The sequence below is a fragment of the Colletotrichum orchidophilum genome (genome assembly GCF_001831195.1).
Source record: "Colletotrichum orchidophilum strain IMI 309357 chromosome Unknown Scaffold_239.1, whole genome shotgun sequence".
NCBI lineage: Eukaryota > Fungi > Ascomycota > Sordariomycetes > Glomerellales > Glomerellaceae > Colletotrichum > Colletotrichum orchidophilum.
The window spans coordinates 19,785-34,657 of NW_019173195.1; the positions used below are offsets into that span (position 1 = coordinate 19,785).

General features: G+C 55.4%; 7 protein-coding genes across 7 annotated transcripts; 5 read left to right on the forward strand and 2 right to left on the reverse strand.

The window, feature by feature from the left end:
* Positions 1-10: 10 nt before the first annotated feature.
* Positions 11-961, forward strand: CORC01_14103 (ribosomal protein L10; the record flags this gene model as incomplete). The annotated part of the gene is made up of 3 exons (XM_022625714.1): positions 11-201; positions 342-824; positions 883-961. 3 exons carry the CDS (start codon positions 11-13, stop codon positions 959-961), a joined length of 753 nt encoding a protein of 250 aa, XP_022467774.1.
* A 966-nt stretch (positions 962-1,927) lies between these two features.
* On the reverse strand, positions 1,928-3,521 carry CORC01_14104 (U1 small nuclear ribonucleoprotein; the record flags this gene model as incomplete). The annotated part of the gene is made up of 4 exons (XM_022625715.1): positions 1,928-2,679; positions 2,770-3,019; positions 3,075-3,202; positions 3,260-3,521. 4 exons carry the CDS (start codon positions 3,519-3,521, stop codon positions 1,928-1,930), a joined length of 1,392 nt encoding a protein of 463 aa, XP_022467775.1.
* A 369-nt stretch (positions 3,522-3,890) lies between these two features.
* CORC01_14105 (uncharacterized protein) lies at positions 3,891-4,414 on the forward strand (the record flags this gene model as incomplete). The annotated part of the gene is made up of 3 exons (XM_022625716.1): positions 3,891-3,929; positions 3,985-4,067; positions 4,123-4,414. The coding sequence occupies 3 exons, from the start codon at positions 3,891-3,893 to the stop codon at positions 4,412-4,414; spliced, it is 414 nt and encodes a 137-aa protein (XP_022467776.1).
* Positions 4,415-4,749: 335 nt separating this feature from the next.
* On the reverse strand, positions 4,750-5,714 carry CORC01_14106 (triosephosphate isomerase; the record flags this gene model as incomplete). The annotated part of the gene is made up of 4 exons (XM_022625717.1): positions 4,750-4,778; positions 4,828-5,433; positions 5,488-5,558; positions 5,677-5,714. The coding sequence occupies 4 exons, from the start codon at positions 5,712-5,714 to the stop codon at positions 4,750-4,752; spliced, it is 744 nt and encodes a 247-aa protein (XP_022467777.1).
* Positions 5,715-5,817: 103 nt separating this feature from the next.
* CORC01_14107 (uncharacterized protein) lies at positions 5,818-6,129 on the forward strand (the record flags this gene model as incomplete). Its single annotated transcript, XM_022625718.1, has 1 exon — positions 5,818-6,129. The coding sequence occupies one exon, from the start codon at positions 5,818-5,820 to the stop codon at positions 6,127-6,129; it is 312 nt and encodes a 103-aa protein (XP_022467778.1).
* Positions 6,130-10,493: 4,364 nt separating this feature from the next.
* Positions 10,494-12,075, forward strand: CORC01_14108 (uncharacterized protein; the record flags this gene model as incomplete). Its single annotated transcript, XM_022625719.1, has 2 exons — positions 10,494-10,987; positions 11,037-12,075. 2 exons carry the CDS (start codon positions 10,494-10,496, stop codon positions 12,073-12,075), a joined length of 1,533 nt encoding a protein of 510 aa, XP_022467779.1.
* Positions 12,076-12,927: 852 nt separating this feature from the next.
* On the forward strand, positions 12,928-13,246 carry CORC01_14109 (uncharacterized protein; the record flags this gene model as incomplete). The annotated part of the gene is made up of 2 exons (XM_022625720.1): positions 12,928-13,125; positions 13,181-13,246. 2 exons carry the CDS (start codon positions 12,928-12,930, stop codon positions 13,244-13,246), a joined length of 264 nt encoding a protein of 87 aa, XP_022467780.1.
* Positions 13,247-14,873: the final 1,627 nt, after the last annotated feature.

The following is a 14,873-nucleotide window of genomic DNA, read 5'->3' on the forward strand; positions in this document are numbered from 1 at the left end:
AACCGCCAAGATGCCCAAGTCAAAGCGCAACAGAGTGGTCAACCTGACCCAGGTGAACAAGAAGACGCGCGAGCAAAAGGACAAGCTCTTTTCCAACATTCGCGAGTCGGTCCCGCAGTACCAGCACTGCTTCGTTTTCGGCGTCAACAACATGCGCAACAACTACCTCAAAGAAGTTCGCCACGAGCTCAACGACTGCAGGTCCGTCTCTCAAGTTTCTTCAGTCTTCCAATCAGTGATCCCGCTGTCGGTGGCTATGCACAAAGACAACACGCAGTCGGCTACATAATCTATCCTGCAAGAACCAATCCCAAGCTAACCAAATGCCAACAATCACACAGACTCTTCTTCGGCAAGACAAAACTCATGGCCAAGGCCCTGGGCCAGGACCCCTCCTCGGCCGTTGCAGACGGCATCGAGCGCCTCACCCCCTTCCTCGCCGGCACCGTCGGCCTCATCTTCACCAACCGCGACCCGGCCTCCATCCTCGAGTACTTTGACGGCGTCGCCCCCGTCGACTTTGCGCGCGCGGGAACCGTCGCGACCCGCGACTTCATCATCCCCGCGGGCGTCGTCTACGCCACGGGCGGCGAAGTCCCCGCCGAGCACGATGTGGCCATGGAGCACAGCATCGAGCCTGAGCTGCGCCGCCTCGGCATGCCCACGCGCATGGTCAAGGGCCGTGTCTGCCTCGGCGGCGACGACACGGGCGAGGGTGAGGGGTACACCGTCTGCCGCGAGGGCGACGTCCTCGACAGCCGGCAGACGAGGCTGCTGAAATTGTTTGGTATCTGCTTGAGCGAGTTCAAGGTCAAGGTTCTTGCGTACGTTTTCCTTTTGGTCCCCCTAGAGACGATTGTGAGTGTTGACATGATTTTGCAGATACTGGAGCTCTGCATCGGGTGAGGTGACCGAGGTGAACCCCAACGCCATGGACGGCGTCGAGGTCGAGAGCGACTAAGTCAATGTCCCTTTGTCGGGATTGGGTTATGATCAAAAGACGACCAAAAAAAAAGCTTCTAGACTTTGATGATTGCTTTCCTCATGTAGGCTGATACCATCATGGATTGCGAAAGGGTGGGCCACAAAAACAACTACGGCGTTCCGGGCGGATTTATTAGATATCTTTTCCAGTCATGCTTCGGGCATCAATTTTTTCCACACTTTTTTCATTCCATGCAGGGGTGCTTGCCTATGCTCACACCGTCACACTCGTGCTTGCCCAGGTACCTGCACATCGGATGGAACACTACACGTCTTGGAGAGGTCGGGAGTTCGAGCCTACCTTTCAATACGTCCTTTGCCCCTTTCCAGAGAGGCAGGCTCTTTTATACCGGGGGGAGGTGGGTTTTGGAACCGGGGTGTGAGCGCTCTCGGGAACGATTAGACTTGACTCGAAGAGCCGGAAGAGAGAAAGCTACGTACGACCTGCCTGCGCAAGAAACGAGAGGTCCTCACCTATTCGTACAAGTGATTATAACGTGGTACATGCGAGTTTACCCTGTCCCTTTTGTTCCCATGCTCGTCTCCTCACTGAGCTCCAGGTGAGTAGGCACAGAGTCCCTTACCTCTGACCTTACCTGCAGCGTCGAACATGCCATTGGCCGAGGTTATTGCGGCCGTTGTTGTCTAGTCGCTGGATGCGGCTGGCGGGCGTGTGCACATGGAGGTTACCTTCAACAAAGTGATGTAAAAGTCCATGGCAGTTGGCGGCCCGCGTGGGGTTCTGACGTGATACGGGCGCGCCTGGAATCTGAGTATACTTGCCCCAAGCTTAGATTCGAACTTTCTTTGATCCGAATATTGAGATACTTGAGTTTTGCGCATGAAACCTTCTGCTTACCCTCGGGAGAGAAGAGGAAGAAGAAAAGAGACTGAAGGAAGAGACGAGCGAGTCATCACCCACCGCAAGACACTGAGTGCCTCGTCAGTAACGACGCAACTTGCGAGGATCTTCGTAGCCGCCGCCCTCGTAGCCTCGTTTCCTGCTGTCGTCATCGCGAGGTCGGTCGTAGTCTCTTTCTCTGTCACGGCCCCGGTCCCGGTCCTCTCTGTCACGGTCGCCACGGTCGCCACGGTCGCCACGATACCCACCTTCCCCTCTAGGTCTGATAGGCTCCATGTTGCTTCCAGTGCGTCGGCCACCGTCACGGTCCCGGTCGCCGCGATCACCGAAACGACCTCCATCACGATAGCCGCCGCCGCCACCGCCGCCGGATCTGTCGTCAAATGAGCGGCCACCACCACGGTCATACCCACCGCCGGAGAAGCTGCGGTCGCCTCGGTCGCCACGGTCGCCTCCGGAGCCGCGACCAGGTCCTGAAGGGGCGTCTCTAGGTGCACCGTATCCGTTGGGTCCGCGGTCACCGCCCCTGGAGCCGAAGTCGCCGCCCCCACGGAAGCCGCCACGGCCACCGAAACCTCCACCGCCTCCCCTGAAGCCACCGCGTCCGCGACCTCCTTCGAAACCGCCGCGGAAACCTCCTCGGAAGCCACCACCAAAGTTGCCACCAGGTCCGCCACCCATGGGCCGGGCAGGAAGAGCCTTGGTGTAACCTCTGCCGCCGAGACCGCCGCCATATCGGCGGGGTACCCATCCCTTGACAGTGCGGCCTCTTTCGACGTCTACCTTGATACGTCGGTCTTTGATTCGAATACCATCGCAGGCATCTAAAGCAGCTACTCACCAGTGCGCCAAGGCGCTTGTGTCAGTAAAACCTTGGGAATATCATACCTTTGCACCGCGATTGAGTGAAAACAAGGAAAAACAAGATTTGAGACGGGCTAGCTTGAGGGCCACAGATCTCGGTGTGCAGTGCAGAACGCGGGCAAGCCTGAGGGCCGCGCGCCTGAAGGGGAATGACTGGCGGACAAGCCGAGTCTTGTCGAAGGGGGTGGGTTCGGCGGTATTACCTCTCATATCTTTCTCTCGTTCAAATACTACAAAAGCATACCCTCGGTGAGGCTTCTTCTTCTTTTTGGGTCTCTCATGAGCATGCGTGTCAGTGATGATGCGAATCTATACAAACGTTAGCTTGGATCAAGGGACATCGAGGTGTTTTGGGAATACACACGCGCTCAATGGGGCCGAATCGACCAAACTCTCTCTCGAGATCTTGCTCGTTGGCCTCGTATGAGAGTCGGGCAACAATCAGCGTCTTGAAAGCGTCGCCACGAATATTGGGATCCTCGTGCGGCTTGACTAAGTGGTGGGAACGTCAGCAGAGATTCTGGATGAACAACAACTAGGGAAACTGACAGTCCTTCGGCCCCTCGGTCTTGAGCTTCTCGACGGCTGCCTGCTTTTCAAGCTTCTTGCGGTCGCGCATCTGAAGCCAACTCTCTGTCGGGTTGTATTCATCCTCCTCTTTGTATTTCTGGAGCGCTGGGAGGAACTCGGCGAGTCCGGAGACGGGGAGGGTTCGTCGAGCCTCGGGCGCATGGTCGGGAGGCGCAACCCATCGCAGGGGAGGGCGCGGCGCGAAGAGCGCCAACAGGTTAGGAGGGAGCTTATCCGTCATCGCTGCATTTGCTCTTCGTCAATGTCCGATGAGTGACAACTTCGGGTCTGATGGAATACGTCGCGTCCTGGCTAATGATGCACCGACGGAGCTTGATAGTATGATGGGGTTTGGAAAGGGAGCGGCGCGTCGTGGAGGAAATTGATACAGGGGAGCATGGGAAACTTTGTGGTGCAGACAGGTCCGTCCAATCGCCGCGGTTCTGCCGAACCTTCCTGGTCGCTAAGCTTCCAAAGAAGATACGTACCTCCGCATGCTGTCACCTCAGGCTGCATCTGCATTTTCGCGCTAAGAAATTTCCCCGTCCTTGGACAGGAGCCTCTCGTGAACCAGACTACGAGTTGGATTCTGTGCGCCAAGCAGGATACCATGACGATCAAGGCATTGAAGACGGTGTCTACCGGCCGTGTAAGATCCCTCGAAGATGGGAGAACTGCGGTCTCTTTTATTGATAACGTGACAGAATGGCCTCGGCTCTTTCATCCTCCAGTGCAAGAAGCTGGACTTTCACTACTGCGACTGGGCCGGCAGCTCCAAGGGAATGAAGTACGCCAAACCCCCTGGAACGAGATTGTCGAGGTCGTTGCTAACAGCCACCCAGTGGCTTCATCAAGTCTCAGCTTCCCAAGTTCGCGGCCGCAAACCCCCAAGTCGAGTTCACCGTCTCCCCCCGTCCATCGAAACACCCCATCATCGTCGGCCACTACATCAACGGTCGCGAGAAGGCCATTTGCGTTCGGAATATGGAGCCAATCGAGATCTTGAAGAAGGCTGAGCTGCTGCGCGACGCCAGCGGAGAGAAGTTGAAGAGGGTCAACAAGCCGGTGAACAGTATCAACCCTAGTGTCAGAGGTGTCTGGAGTCCTTACCACGGCAATGGCATGGCTGTATAAATATGAGTCACATGAGCGTGTCGATTTGGAAAATGTGTAAAATTACGAACAGAACTAGGCGTGTACAGGAAGAGGCGGGGGCTTCTTCGCTGCGTGTACCATGTATTGACCCATCAGGGAGGGTAAGGAGTGCCCCTTTAAGCGCTCAAAATTTAGAATCACAAACGTTCAACAGGTCCAACCACAGCTACGAATCGGGGGTATAATGTTTTATTTAATTGTGCGGCCCTAGGAGTTGCCAGCTACGAATAGTTACTTGGGGTCATCCTGGGTCTATCCCGGCCCATCACGGCCTGATTTTAGGTCATCATCATCAAGTGTGTAATCTGGATTGTTTACTGCTTGGCGTTGACAATGTCGACAACTGCGATACGTTAGCTATCTGTTCATTACGGTGCACCGGAAAGACTCACAGCCAGGCTTCAGAGAGGCACCGCCGACCAGGAAACCATCAATGTCCTTCTCTTTGGCGAGGTCCTTGCAGTTCTTCTCGTTGACACTGCCGCCGTACAGGATGCGGGTCTCGTCGGCAACCTTGTCGCTGACCTCCTTCTTGAGCCAGGCGCGGATGGCGGCGTGGACCTCCTGGGCCTGGTCGTTGGTGGCGACCTTGCCGGTGCCAATGGCCCAGATGGGTTCGTAGGCAATGACGACCTTGGACCAGTCGGAGATGGCGGCCTTGAGGGCAGCAAGCTGCTTGCTGACGACCTCGACGGTGGTGCCGGCCTCGCGCTCCTCGAGGCTCTCACCGCAGCACCAGATGGCGCCGACGCCGTTCTCGGTGGCGTACTTGGTCTTGGAGGCAACGACCTCATCGGACTCGCGGAGGATGGTGCGGCGCTCCGAGTGGCCGAGGATGGCCCAGTTGATGTTGCTGTCCTTGAGCTGGGAGACGCTGATCTCGCCGGTGAAGGCACCGTTGGGCTTGTCGAAGACGTTCTGGGCGGCAACCTCGACGTCCTTGCGGAGCTGGTCGCGGACGAGCTGGAGGTAGATGGCAGGAGGGGAGACGACGACCTCTGTGGACTGTCAGAGGCACAGCGTAAGCCGTGTTGAAATGGATTTGTACGTACCGGTGTTGGGGTCGAGGGTAGCGTTGTTCAGGTTCTGGACAATCTCCTTGATGGCGGAAACAGATCCGTTCCTGTGAGGTTGATGTACGTTAGTCTCATGATATTTTGCCCGCGGCCCCAGCTACCAGTCTGCCCCCTCTTCGGTAATGCAGAGATCGCCGACCCCGCCGCCATCGGGACAAGACTTACATCTTGAAGTTGCCGCCGACGAAGAACTTGCGAGCCATGCTGGGCAATTGGTGGTGTCTGGTGATGCGTGGGAGGTTTGGTAGGATTGAAGACGTCTGAGTTTCCGTCGGGAGTGAAAGACCATATCAAGACTGAGTGTAAATGACGCAAGTTGGGTTCGGACAGGAGCTTCGCAGCCGTAAAAAGACCTCAGGGTTGGGTCACGTCAAAAGCTCCAGCGCGAGGTGGGCTGCGCTTGTCTCGTGGAGGGGCAGAGGGGCTGCGCGGGAGGGGCAACTGGTACCACCGCTGCCCACCTCGAGAGTGCCGCCGCTGGCAGGCCGAGCAGCAGCAGGTTGGCAGCACACAATCAGCAGTTCTGGTGGGGCCCTCAGCGGCCCCGGTCTGGCCCGGAGCCTGCAGCTGCCCCGCACTCAACCTCACTGCAGCGTCCAAGTCGCCCAAGTGACCTGAGCGTCCGTCTGCCATGGGCTGAGACCGTCTGCCAACATCGACTGCCCCTCAACAGTTTTCGTGCCTAGTCGGACCGTTCGCTTCCCTTCACCCCCGGGACGCCGAGTCTCTAATTCGACAACCCAATCGGATGGCCGCTAGCTGTCAGGCGTATGGCACTCCGAGAGCAACAGCCAGCGGTTAGGTCAGCAAAGGTGGTCTGCAATTTAGCAATTTAGCCAGGAGCACGAATCGGCAATCCGTCTCAGCCGAGCGAGGGCCGTGACAAAGATGTTCTCACCAACGGCTCGAGAGTTGACGACCCCGGGCCAAGTCTCCAGCATCGGTCTCCCATTTATCTAATCCTTACCGTCGGTCGAAGCACCATTATTGCACTAGTAGAGGTAGAATTGCGGCCGCCAGATTTCTGTCCTGTCCACGAACCTCGTTTCTTCCGACTACGGCTGCTCGATACCATCTTCCATCACCTTCGGCAAGGCAATATCATGGATGGTCCATGATCTGCAGGCTCAATTGGCTCAATGACTACGAGTTCCTATGCTCAGAAGGTCCAGATAGCGAGTCCATGTGCGTTGCTTTGTGTGGTAAGCACTATGCGGCGTAGCCTAGACCAAAGTCTGGGGATAGGGTTCTGTATACTGTCTCAATAGTCACATCTCCTTAATCTCGGTATTCGACATCCCTTTGTCTGATCAAGGCTGCGACGGCCTAGCCTCCTACCCAAAAACGAATATAGTAACCTGTTCCACGCATCAACCTCGATCTCTTGGCCGTCCCGAGACGGCGAGTCTGGCGTCTGCGATCCGGGGCATCAAAAGCAAAGCTACGCGACGCCGTCTCAGATATCTCACAACACGATGGATCGAAGACTGCTGTACCGGGCGATTGATTAATCCTAGTCAGTGTCTCATCTAATACTCCTGATCCGTATTCGGAGCCCTAGTCCAGGTCGCCAATCGACAATCTACAAATTAATTGTCTCGTCATGCAGCATCCCGCGCAGGGCACGGATCGCCTTGGTCGACTTGCCCTGGGTCGTCATTTTCGTTTCCGGACGGCATCCTGACATAAGAGAGGAGACAAGGGAGCGTGATGCGGTCTGTAATTTTGGCCGTGCTTGACTTCCTTGCGTCGCGCTGATCGAGAATTCCTTCATCTGGCTGAGACCACTTGAGCTTGGACCTACACAATGCTAAGCAATGTCGTGGTGGTCCTTGTTCGTGATCAAAAAGGCAGCTGCAGTGAGACGTCGTCGCGTTCGATTGTGTCGTACCGAAAAGGAACTCCATGAGAAGCATGTCTCCCATTCCTTGTCAGTTTAGTAGGGCCTTCTTCCCCCGTCTCTTCGAACGGCCAGGGAACAACATGCATCGTTGGCAACGGTCAGTGCTGGTGATAGATGCAGCTTTGATGGTCATTGGACTAGCGGCGACGCAATTTTGACATGGACGAGTTTGCTGATTGAAGAGACGATTTTAAGTTCCCGTGCGATGTAAGTCAACAACCACTACCGAGCTCTGCGCCGAGCCCACACTCTCTGCACCCGGCTGTTCAGACGTGAGCCTCGTACCCCGAGCTTCCGTTCAGTGCCGACTTCGGCATACGCCCTCGCTTCATCCTTCTGTAGATGTGCCGGCTAGATACTTCGATCATTTCTGTCTCTGTGCAGTCATGAGCTCTCCTAGTGTTGTGAAACGAATCTCAGCTCGAATAGATGTAGGCAGGCGCAGAAGAGCCGATGACACGCCGCCGAAAAGATGGACGGTTTCTGGGGATTGAACGAGGTCAATGTCAGATTGGTGGCCTTTGACATGGGAGATAGATGGCAGTGGGAGGCCTCGACTATGACAGACAAGTCGAGCAGGCCATCGCACAGAGCACACTGTACTTGCGATGTGATGGAGTCGCCAAGATTCATCCTCTACAGCATGCGTCCGATGTTTCAAGAGCGCTCTCTCGGTGGCACGAACATCTAACATCTCAAGTCCGTCCGAAACACACTGTCCTCTCACAATCTGTCATACGATACGCCTGGGCATTCTAGAAGTCCAGTGTCGTCTCGAACCTGTCGTTTTCTCATGTTGCCGCTTTCCCGCGGAGCGTGTGAGCATTCCAGGCGAGAGGAGTGAACCCACCTTGGATGTCGTTATGTTTGAGTCGGCCACGCAAGGGGTAGCCTCCGGGGGTGCAGCTGATGGCAGGCCGGACACACGTGGGGTTGACAGCCCCCGGCCTGATCTCAGGGCCCAATCGCATTTCCATCAATCAAGGTCGAGACCGGGGGTCTTGGCTTCACGTAAGGTAGTCTCGACGGGTAAGCGGGAGGTAGACGGCTGAAGACGATTTTCTCCGTTGCCGTGATCGTCCGCTAATGGCAGGAACACTGGGACCGAGCTGTGCGCGAGCGACACTATTCGCTGGCGACTCTTCTGAGCCCCAATCATCTTGTGCCGGTTGAAACACCTACACGCGGGGGTGATTCGGAAACGGCTCAGAAATAGCAATCTGGCCCACCTAGCTCTCGCGCATGGTGGCTGCAGGAAGAAGAAATGCAATAATCAAATCGAAGTAGCAGTTCGTTCCGTTGAGCGTGATGGTGTGAACAAACCCAGAGAAACTAGACCGAAGGGTTATTGTCATTGGCTTTTGGATGAAGGAGGAAAGAGCAGTTGAGTCTGACATGCGAGGTGTCGTCTAGTTGATGACTAAGGCTACGTTGAGTGGGGCAGACCGTTTGTCGTCGTTCGAGAGCCGAAGCCACGATGTCAATTCTTTGCCAACTAACGACTTCAAGCCAGCAGATGCCATCGGGTTCCACCCGCTTGCGTGCGAAGCCGCCTCTCCGTTTGATGGCATGCGTAACCTGGCATTCACCGTTCGTCAGACAGGGTAGCATTCGAGCGTCATCAGCCATGGAAACACCCAGATCCGATGTGATAGGGACCGGAACCTGACAGGCCAAGACTGCCATATTGGAGAGCGGCCGCATCACGGGGGCCTTGCAGAAAAGCCTCTGGGAACACGATGGCCTGTCACTAGCCGTTTCTTCAAGACTTTCCAGGATGTTGAGGTCGAATAGGCGAAAATCGAATTAGGCCCTCTGACACGGACGGTTTTATCATGCCCTCGCTCGGTCGTCAATGCGCCAAATGAACCCAAAACCCGGGCATCCTGCCAAGCTCCAGACAGTTCTCTTAGCAAAGGGAAACGAAAAGGTGGTGCGGCTTCGGGTTCTGGACGCAAACGTTTTCGATCTTCATCCAGGAACACATTGTCTCCTCCACATCGCGCCAGCTTTCCGCTATCCCCACCGGCCGCCCACCACCACCACGATGATATTCAGACCAAGGCTGGTTTGTGAGTGTGAATGCTCTCGCCCATGAGCACCGTACCGCTCGAATGAAAGCTGTCAATGGCCAAGCCCTCTGTCAAATAATCTGCTGGCCTTCCTTGACCTGTCATATTCAAGATCGCAGGCCTGGAGCATGACGCTGACGATCACGAATGGATTTTGACACTGTTGACACCTGGGAGTGATAGCTGTCTGGGTAGCTTCAAACTGCTTCCGCTGCATTAGCGGCAAATAATCCCGGTCGCTGAGCCTGGGTCTACCGCGCCAACGAGCTAGTCAGCCGGAGCAACGGCCTTGTCAACCCATCTGCAAAACCAACGACAGGGCTGGGGGATATTCTCGCCAACAACGACTCTAGAGGAGCGTTGCGACGGTGTCGCAGAAGATGACTTACGCAAAGAAGCAAGGCGCTGAAGTCTACTGCCTTTCCGGCTTCCCTCACACAGACTTGCAACCGGCCAAGTTGCCGTGGGCTCAAGGGAGTAGCATCCGTTGTCACCTTTTCAGCACAGCCCCGTGGATGTCCAATGGACAGAGAGAGAGACAACACGACACCACACCACCAATTCCTAATGAGAGCCCCGGTTCAAGCCGTCAGTGCGGCCTCGAGAATGTCTCGTCAACACTCACTACTCGTACCAGGATTACCCCCCACCGGCAGTGCAGAGTCAGGGATGGGATGGCCACCACCGAGTCCGAAAGGATATATTGGCCGGGGCTCGCATCACGATCTTGATGTCACAAGCAGAGCTATGCTTTCCCATCGCCTTCATCCGTTGATTAGGCTCAAGCACGGTCACCAGCGCTGAGAAAACGTCTTTTTGCCCTCCCATTCGATTTGCCCACCACCGTCATCCAGTGTCCATTTCGTCCCCGCGTGTACTCGGGCCACCTCGGACGCTGTGGAGGCAAGGAATAAGGAGGAGACCCTCCCCATTTCTGTCCTGTACCTCCACGCTTGACTAGTCGTAGCCAATTCCCGTGTCTCCATGATGTTCACGCCATCTACGATATGAGAATCCCGCCTGTAGAAGTCATTCTCAGTTGGCCGACCCCAAACTTCATCAACCCAGTCACAAGAGGCCCGGCCAACGAGATCGTCGCCATCATCCTATTGGCCATCGCCACCATTATCATCGCCATCCGGATCTATACACGACGATGCATCACTAACGGGTTCGGCTGGGACGACATCCTCGTCGTACTGGCTTTCATTCCAGCTACGGCTTTCGTGGTTCTCGGAGTCATCGCTACGGACAACTATGGCTGGGGACGGCATATCTGGGACGTGCCTACCGAGAGGATCACAGTGTCACTCCAGATTGGCCTCGCCGGCCAAATCCTCTTTGACTTGGCGACAAGTTTCACCAAGTTATCAATGCTAGCTCTGATGTACAGGATTGCGTGTACGGCTTCGAACAAGCTCAGGTTGCTCGTTGTGGTACTCCAGGTGCTCATATCCGTCAACTGTATCGTCTTCATGCTGGTAGCTATGCTGCAGTGCCGGTAAGTGTGTCGTTGATGCTTTCTGGCGCCCATGACTGACGCATCCAAGGCCCCTCAAGCTTTACTGGACGCTCTCGTTGGAGCCCCAAAACTGCATCGACGAATCCGCCCACCTCCTCGTTGCCGGCATCATCAATACCGTGACCGACTTCCTCGTGGTTCTCCTGCCGCTCGCCCTCATGCGCATTGTATATGCCGACAAGCTCACCTCGAGACAACTGACTATTGTCAATATCTTGTTTGGTGCCGGGTTCCTCGCATGTTTCGCTGGTGTTGCTCGCACGTACTTCACCTGGATTATGACCACCGAGCCCGACGCCACATGGAACGCCTGGATCAACTGGCTTGTGTCGTGCCTGGAGCTATTCCTCGGCATTATTTGCACTAGCATCCCTTCAACAAAGCCATTTTTCAACAAGTACATTCCAAAGCTACTTGGCACCAACGCGCGCAGAACTCGCGCAACAACCGAGCCAGTCCCCACGGACAAGGCCACCACCGGTTCGGCGAGAACCAGTCAGATGTCGAATGAGCCCGAAGTGAAAGAGCTCGACGTAATTCCATCGAAATCCCCCGCAGCCAAAAGGTTTAGCGAGGCAACTCTCAACAAGCCATTACCAGCAGTGATGAAGAATCACTCGGTCTACACTATCAATATCCAACTGGACGAAGCCAGTATAGGACCCGCTGACAGGGTTTCCGATAAGACAACGGCACCCAGTAGTCGAACGGCGCAAAAATCAGACCTGGCCCGGCGCCAGGCCGTCAATAATTTCAGCCGCCCAAAGATCCAACATGTGAGGAGCAACTCAGAGCCCTCAAGTCAGCACCGGCCTAGCTTCAGCGCTGAAGACGGCCGGCCTGGCAGCCACATTTCCACTGCGTCCGGCGAAAGCAGTCGTCATAGTCATATTCTGTACGAAGTTGACGACATCTACCGTGAGAGCATTCGTCAGAGCATTGACGACCTCGAGGCAGGAATTCGCTACGGCACCTACGACCGCAGTAATTACACCGCCGTACCCGCGCCATTGCGGCCATTGCGGAAACACGCGAAATCGGGATCAGTCAACACATTCGGGGGCTAATTGACGGGCAAAAAGCTTGTCGAATATGTACAAACCTTGTTGACGGAAAGATCCATTGTTTCTTTGGGGTAAAGACCAGGAAGGGACGGCTAACGTATATTTGCTCGAGATTATGATACACCCTCAGGACGGCAGTTCCTGCATTTCACTTCCCTTTACGGCCACTTTTTATAGTTTCCCACTTAATTAAACTTCTCGGGAGCCAGACCCGAGCTTTATTGCACCAAATTACTGACTAAAAATCCCGACTCCTTCCCTGCTTCCCTCGTCGTGCCATCTTCCCATCCGCCTCCCATCTCATTTTCTACAAACCTCTCCGTCAGCCCCCACCCCCTCTTTTGTCGAACAGGGAAAACTCTCATCTCGGGCTCGTCCAGACGGCTGCCTGGCTTGGAGTCCTGATTGGCCCGAGCATGTTCAACTCACTCTCCGTTTCTCACAGAACACAGTCGACGGCCGCCTCCTCGGCACCGTTCCTGTTGGCGGCGGAGCGCAGGAAAAGTCTCTCTGCCGTCTTGTCTGCTGACCATACCATCAGCTCATCCCTTGCGTTTATCGAAGCTACAGCTGATCATCATGCAGTCCCCCCCCCCCCCCCGCTCCCCTCCTGTCCCCTGCGCGCTGCGCTCCGCGCGCCATGCCCCCGCTCGCCGCGGGATCCGCGCCCCATCCCCCTCCCCCCCCCCCCCCCTCCCCCCCCCCCCCCCCCCCCATTTCCCTTTTACCCTGACTCTGTTCGGCGTCTGCTCCTAGGCCGCATGATGTCTGGGCTCCCATCGATAACCCGCGTTGGCCACCTCGATAAGCCCATTCACCCACATCCCCGTTACATTCAAACCTGGGACGTCTTCGATGGTGACCGTCCCGCTCCTCGCAAGTAACAAGGACAATGTGATCCCAGAGAACCTGGTCATGCAGGAGAAAGACAGCAGTCCACAAAGGCCCGCCAACGTCCCGCTGCAGAATACAACCTGGAAACCAGAAGCTTTCATCAGCCTACCTCCACGTGGCAGGTCCAAAGTCCTGGACGCCATCGCCGCCACTTTCTGCGTGAAAGTCAATACTTTTCTTGCCAGCCGCGTGTGCAGTTGCGCACGGTTCCAAGATCAACCCGAATAGGATGAGCGAGGTGACGATCCTCAAGGAGAGGGAATGGAATAGCGGAAAGTGAATCTTTAGATCGAACGCTAGACATCATGAATAGCCCGTTCATGTAGTATTCCTGTTGAATGACGAGGCTCGGGTTATTAACGATACTTCTTCTCAGACTGGAAAGTACCATCACGAGTTGTCAAGTAAACTCTGTCGAGTCCCACAGGATCGCCTCCTTGCGAAGGCTCCTCGTGTACACACGCTTTCCAAGGTTCCCTGACCGCGCGTAATGTTCCCTAACGACCAGCATATACGCGCACATATTTATGTGTACACGTATGTAATGCAGGGCCAATCAGACGGAGCACAGGCAGAGTCAAGAGCAGCGTTAAGCTATAGCGGAAGAAATGCTATGATGGCACATCGTTTACAGAGGGTAGTCCATCCGGTGATCAAACTGCTCGCTGCATATTATTGCGAGAGTCTCTTCCGCGCGCTTGACCCCGGCACGCCTAGCTCTCGCGCCCTCCTCTTCGGCCCTTTTCTCCTGGAGTTCTGGAAACTCTGGGATTTGCCCCAAGGCAAAAAATGACGAGACAGAGTGTGCTCTCTCGTGCACCTCTCCGTCCATCCACCCCCATCCTCGTCCCGTCTCAGGCGCGCGGGCTTGCTCCCGCTTGCCTACCCCTCACATCAGACTCTTGAGTTCACCCTTTATCCCCGACCAAAAAACTTGTTGAGAATTCTTTACCGTATTGACCCGATGGTCCGATCATCATCCCGTTCTTGTCTGATGTTTATGGCCTCCAATCTGGGGGCATGCCGTTCATGCCCGAATCAGCGTCAAGGGTTGCTGCGCAGTCGGTGTTCAGGCCAGCCATTCGGCTTGCTTAGATCGGGTTTCCGAGTACTTTTGTAGTTTCCGCAGGTCACGACAGCCTCGTGCTCCATGTGTTGGCGACAAGTTGTGTTATTCTGAACCGGAAATACCAAGACCAGGTGGCTGATGATGTCATTGTTCGAACAACAGAGGGGGAAACGGTGATGGGATCAGAATTTTCTACAAAGAGACTCTCTCATACGAGCCGAGCCGTACGGCGAGATGTGTACTATATCATGATCCTTCCAAATTCTGGCATGCCAACCATCCACCAGACAGACTGTCATACGCGCCAGCGACTATCGGCTACGGTGCAATCAAATCCACGCCTTGAACCTGTGCTGCGAGCTAGCCATGCAATCACGATCACGTCCGCAGAGAGGGAGACCTACAGCCCTCCACCAGATCCAGAGAGCAAAAAGCCTAATCAACCTACACTTGCTTGCCCGCACACCTTGTACTAGAGGGATCATATGGGCCTCCAAATCCCATCTTCTCACCCGCTTCTCGCCCAACGTCCATTCCTGTATAAATCTCTGACCCCTGACCATGTCTCACGGAGCTCACAAGCGGGGAATCTCTCACCTCTAGATTACCCCTCTGCTGCCAGCAAGAGCTCTCCAGTCTCACGTCGAAGCTGGCGTTGCCCCCTCAAATCTCGATTCCTTTTGTCAGGATGAGCGACATTCCAATGGGCCTCTCCTCGTCGCTCACGCCACTTTTCTTCCGACCACTCAAATTTCCAAGCAGCCGATTGGCGAGGCCAAATATCGGAGCTAATCTCAGCCCCGAAAAAGGGTCATGATTATCGTGAAACCCCCTTTCA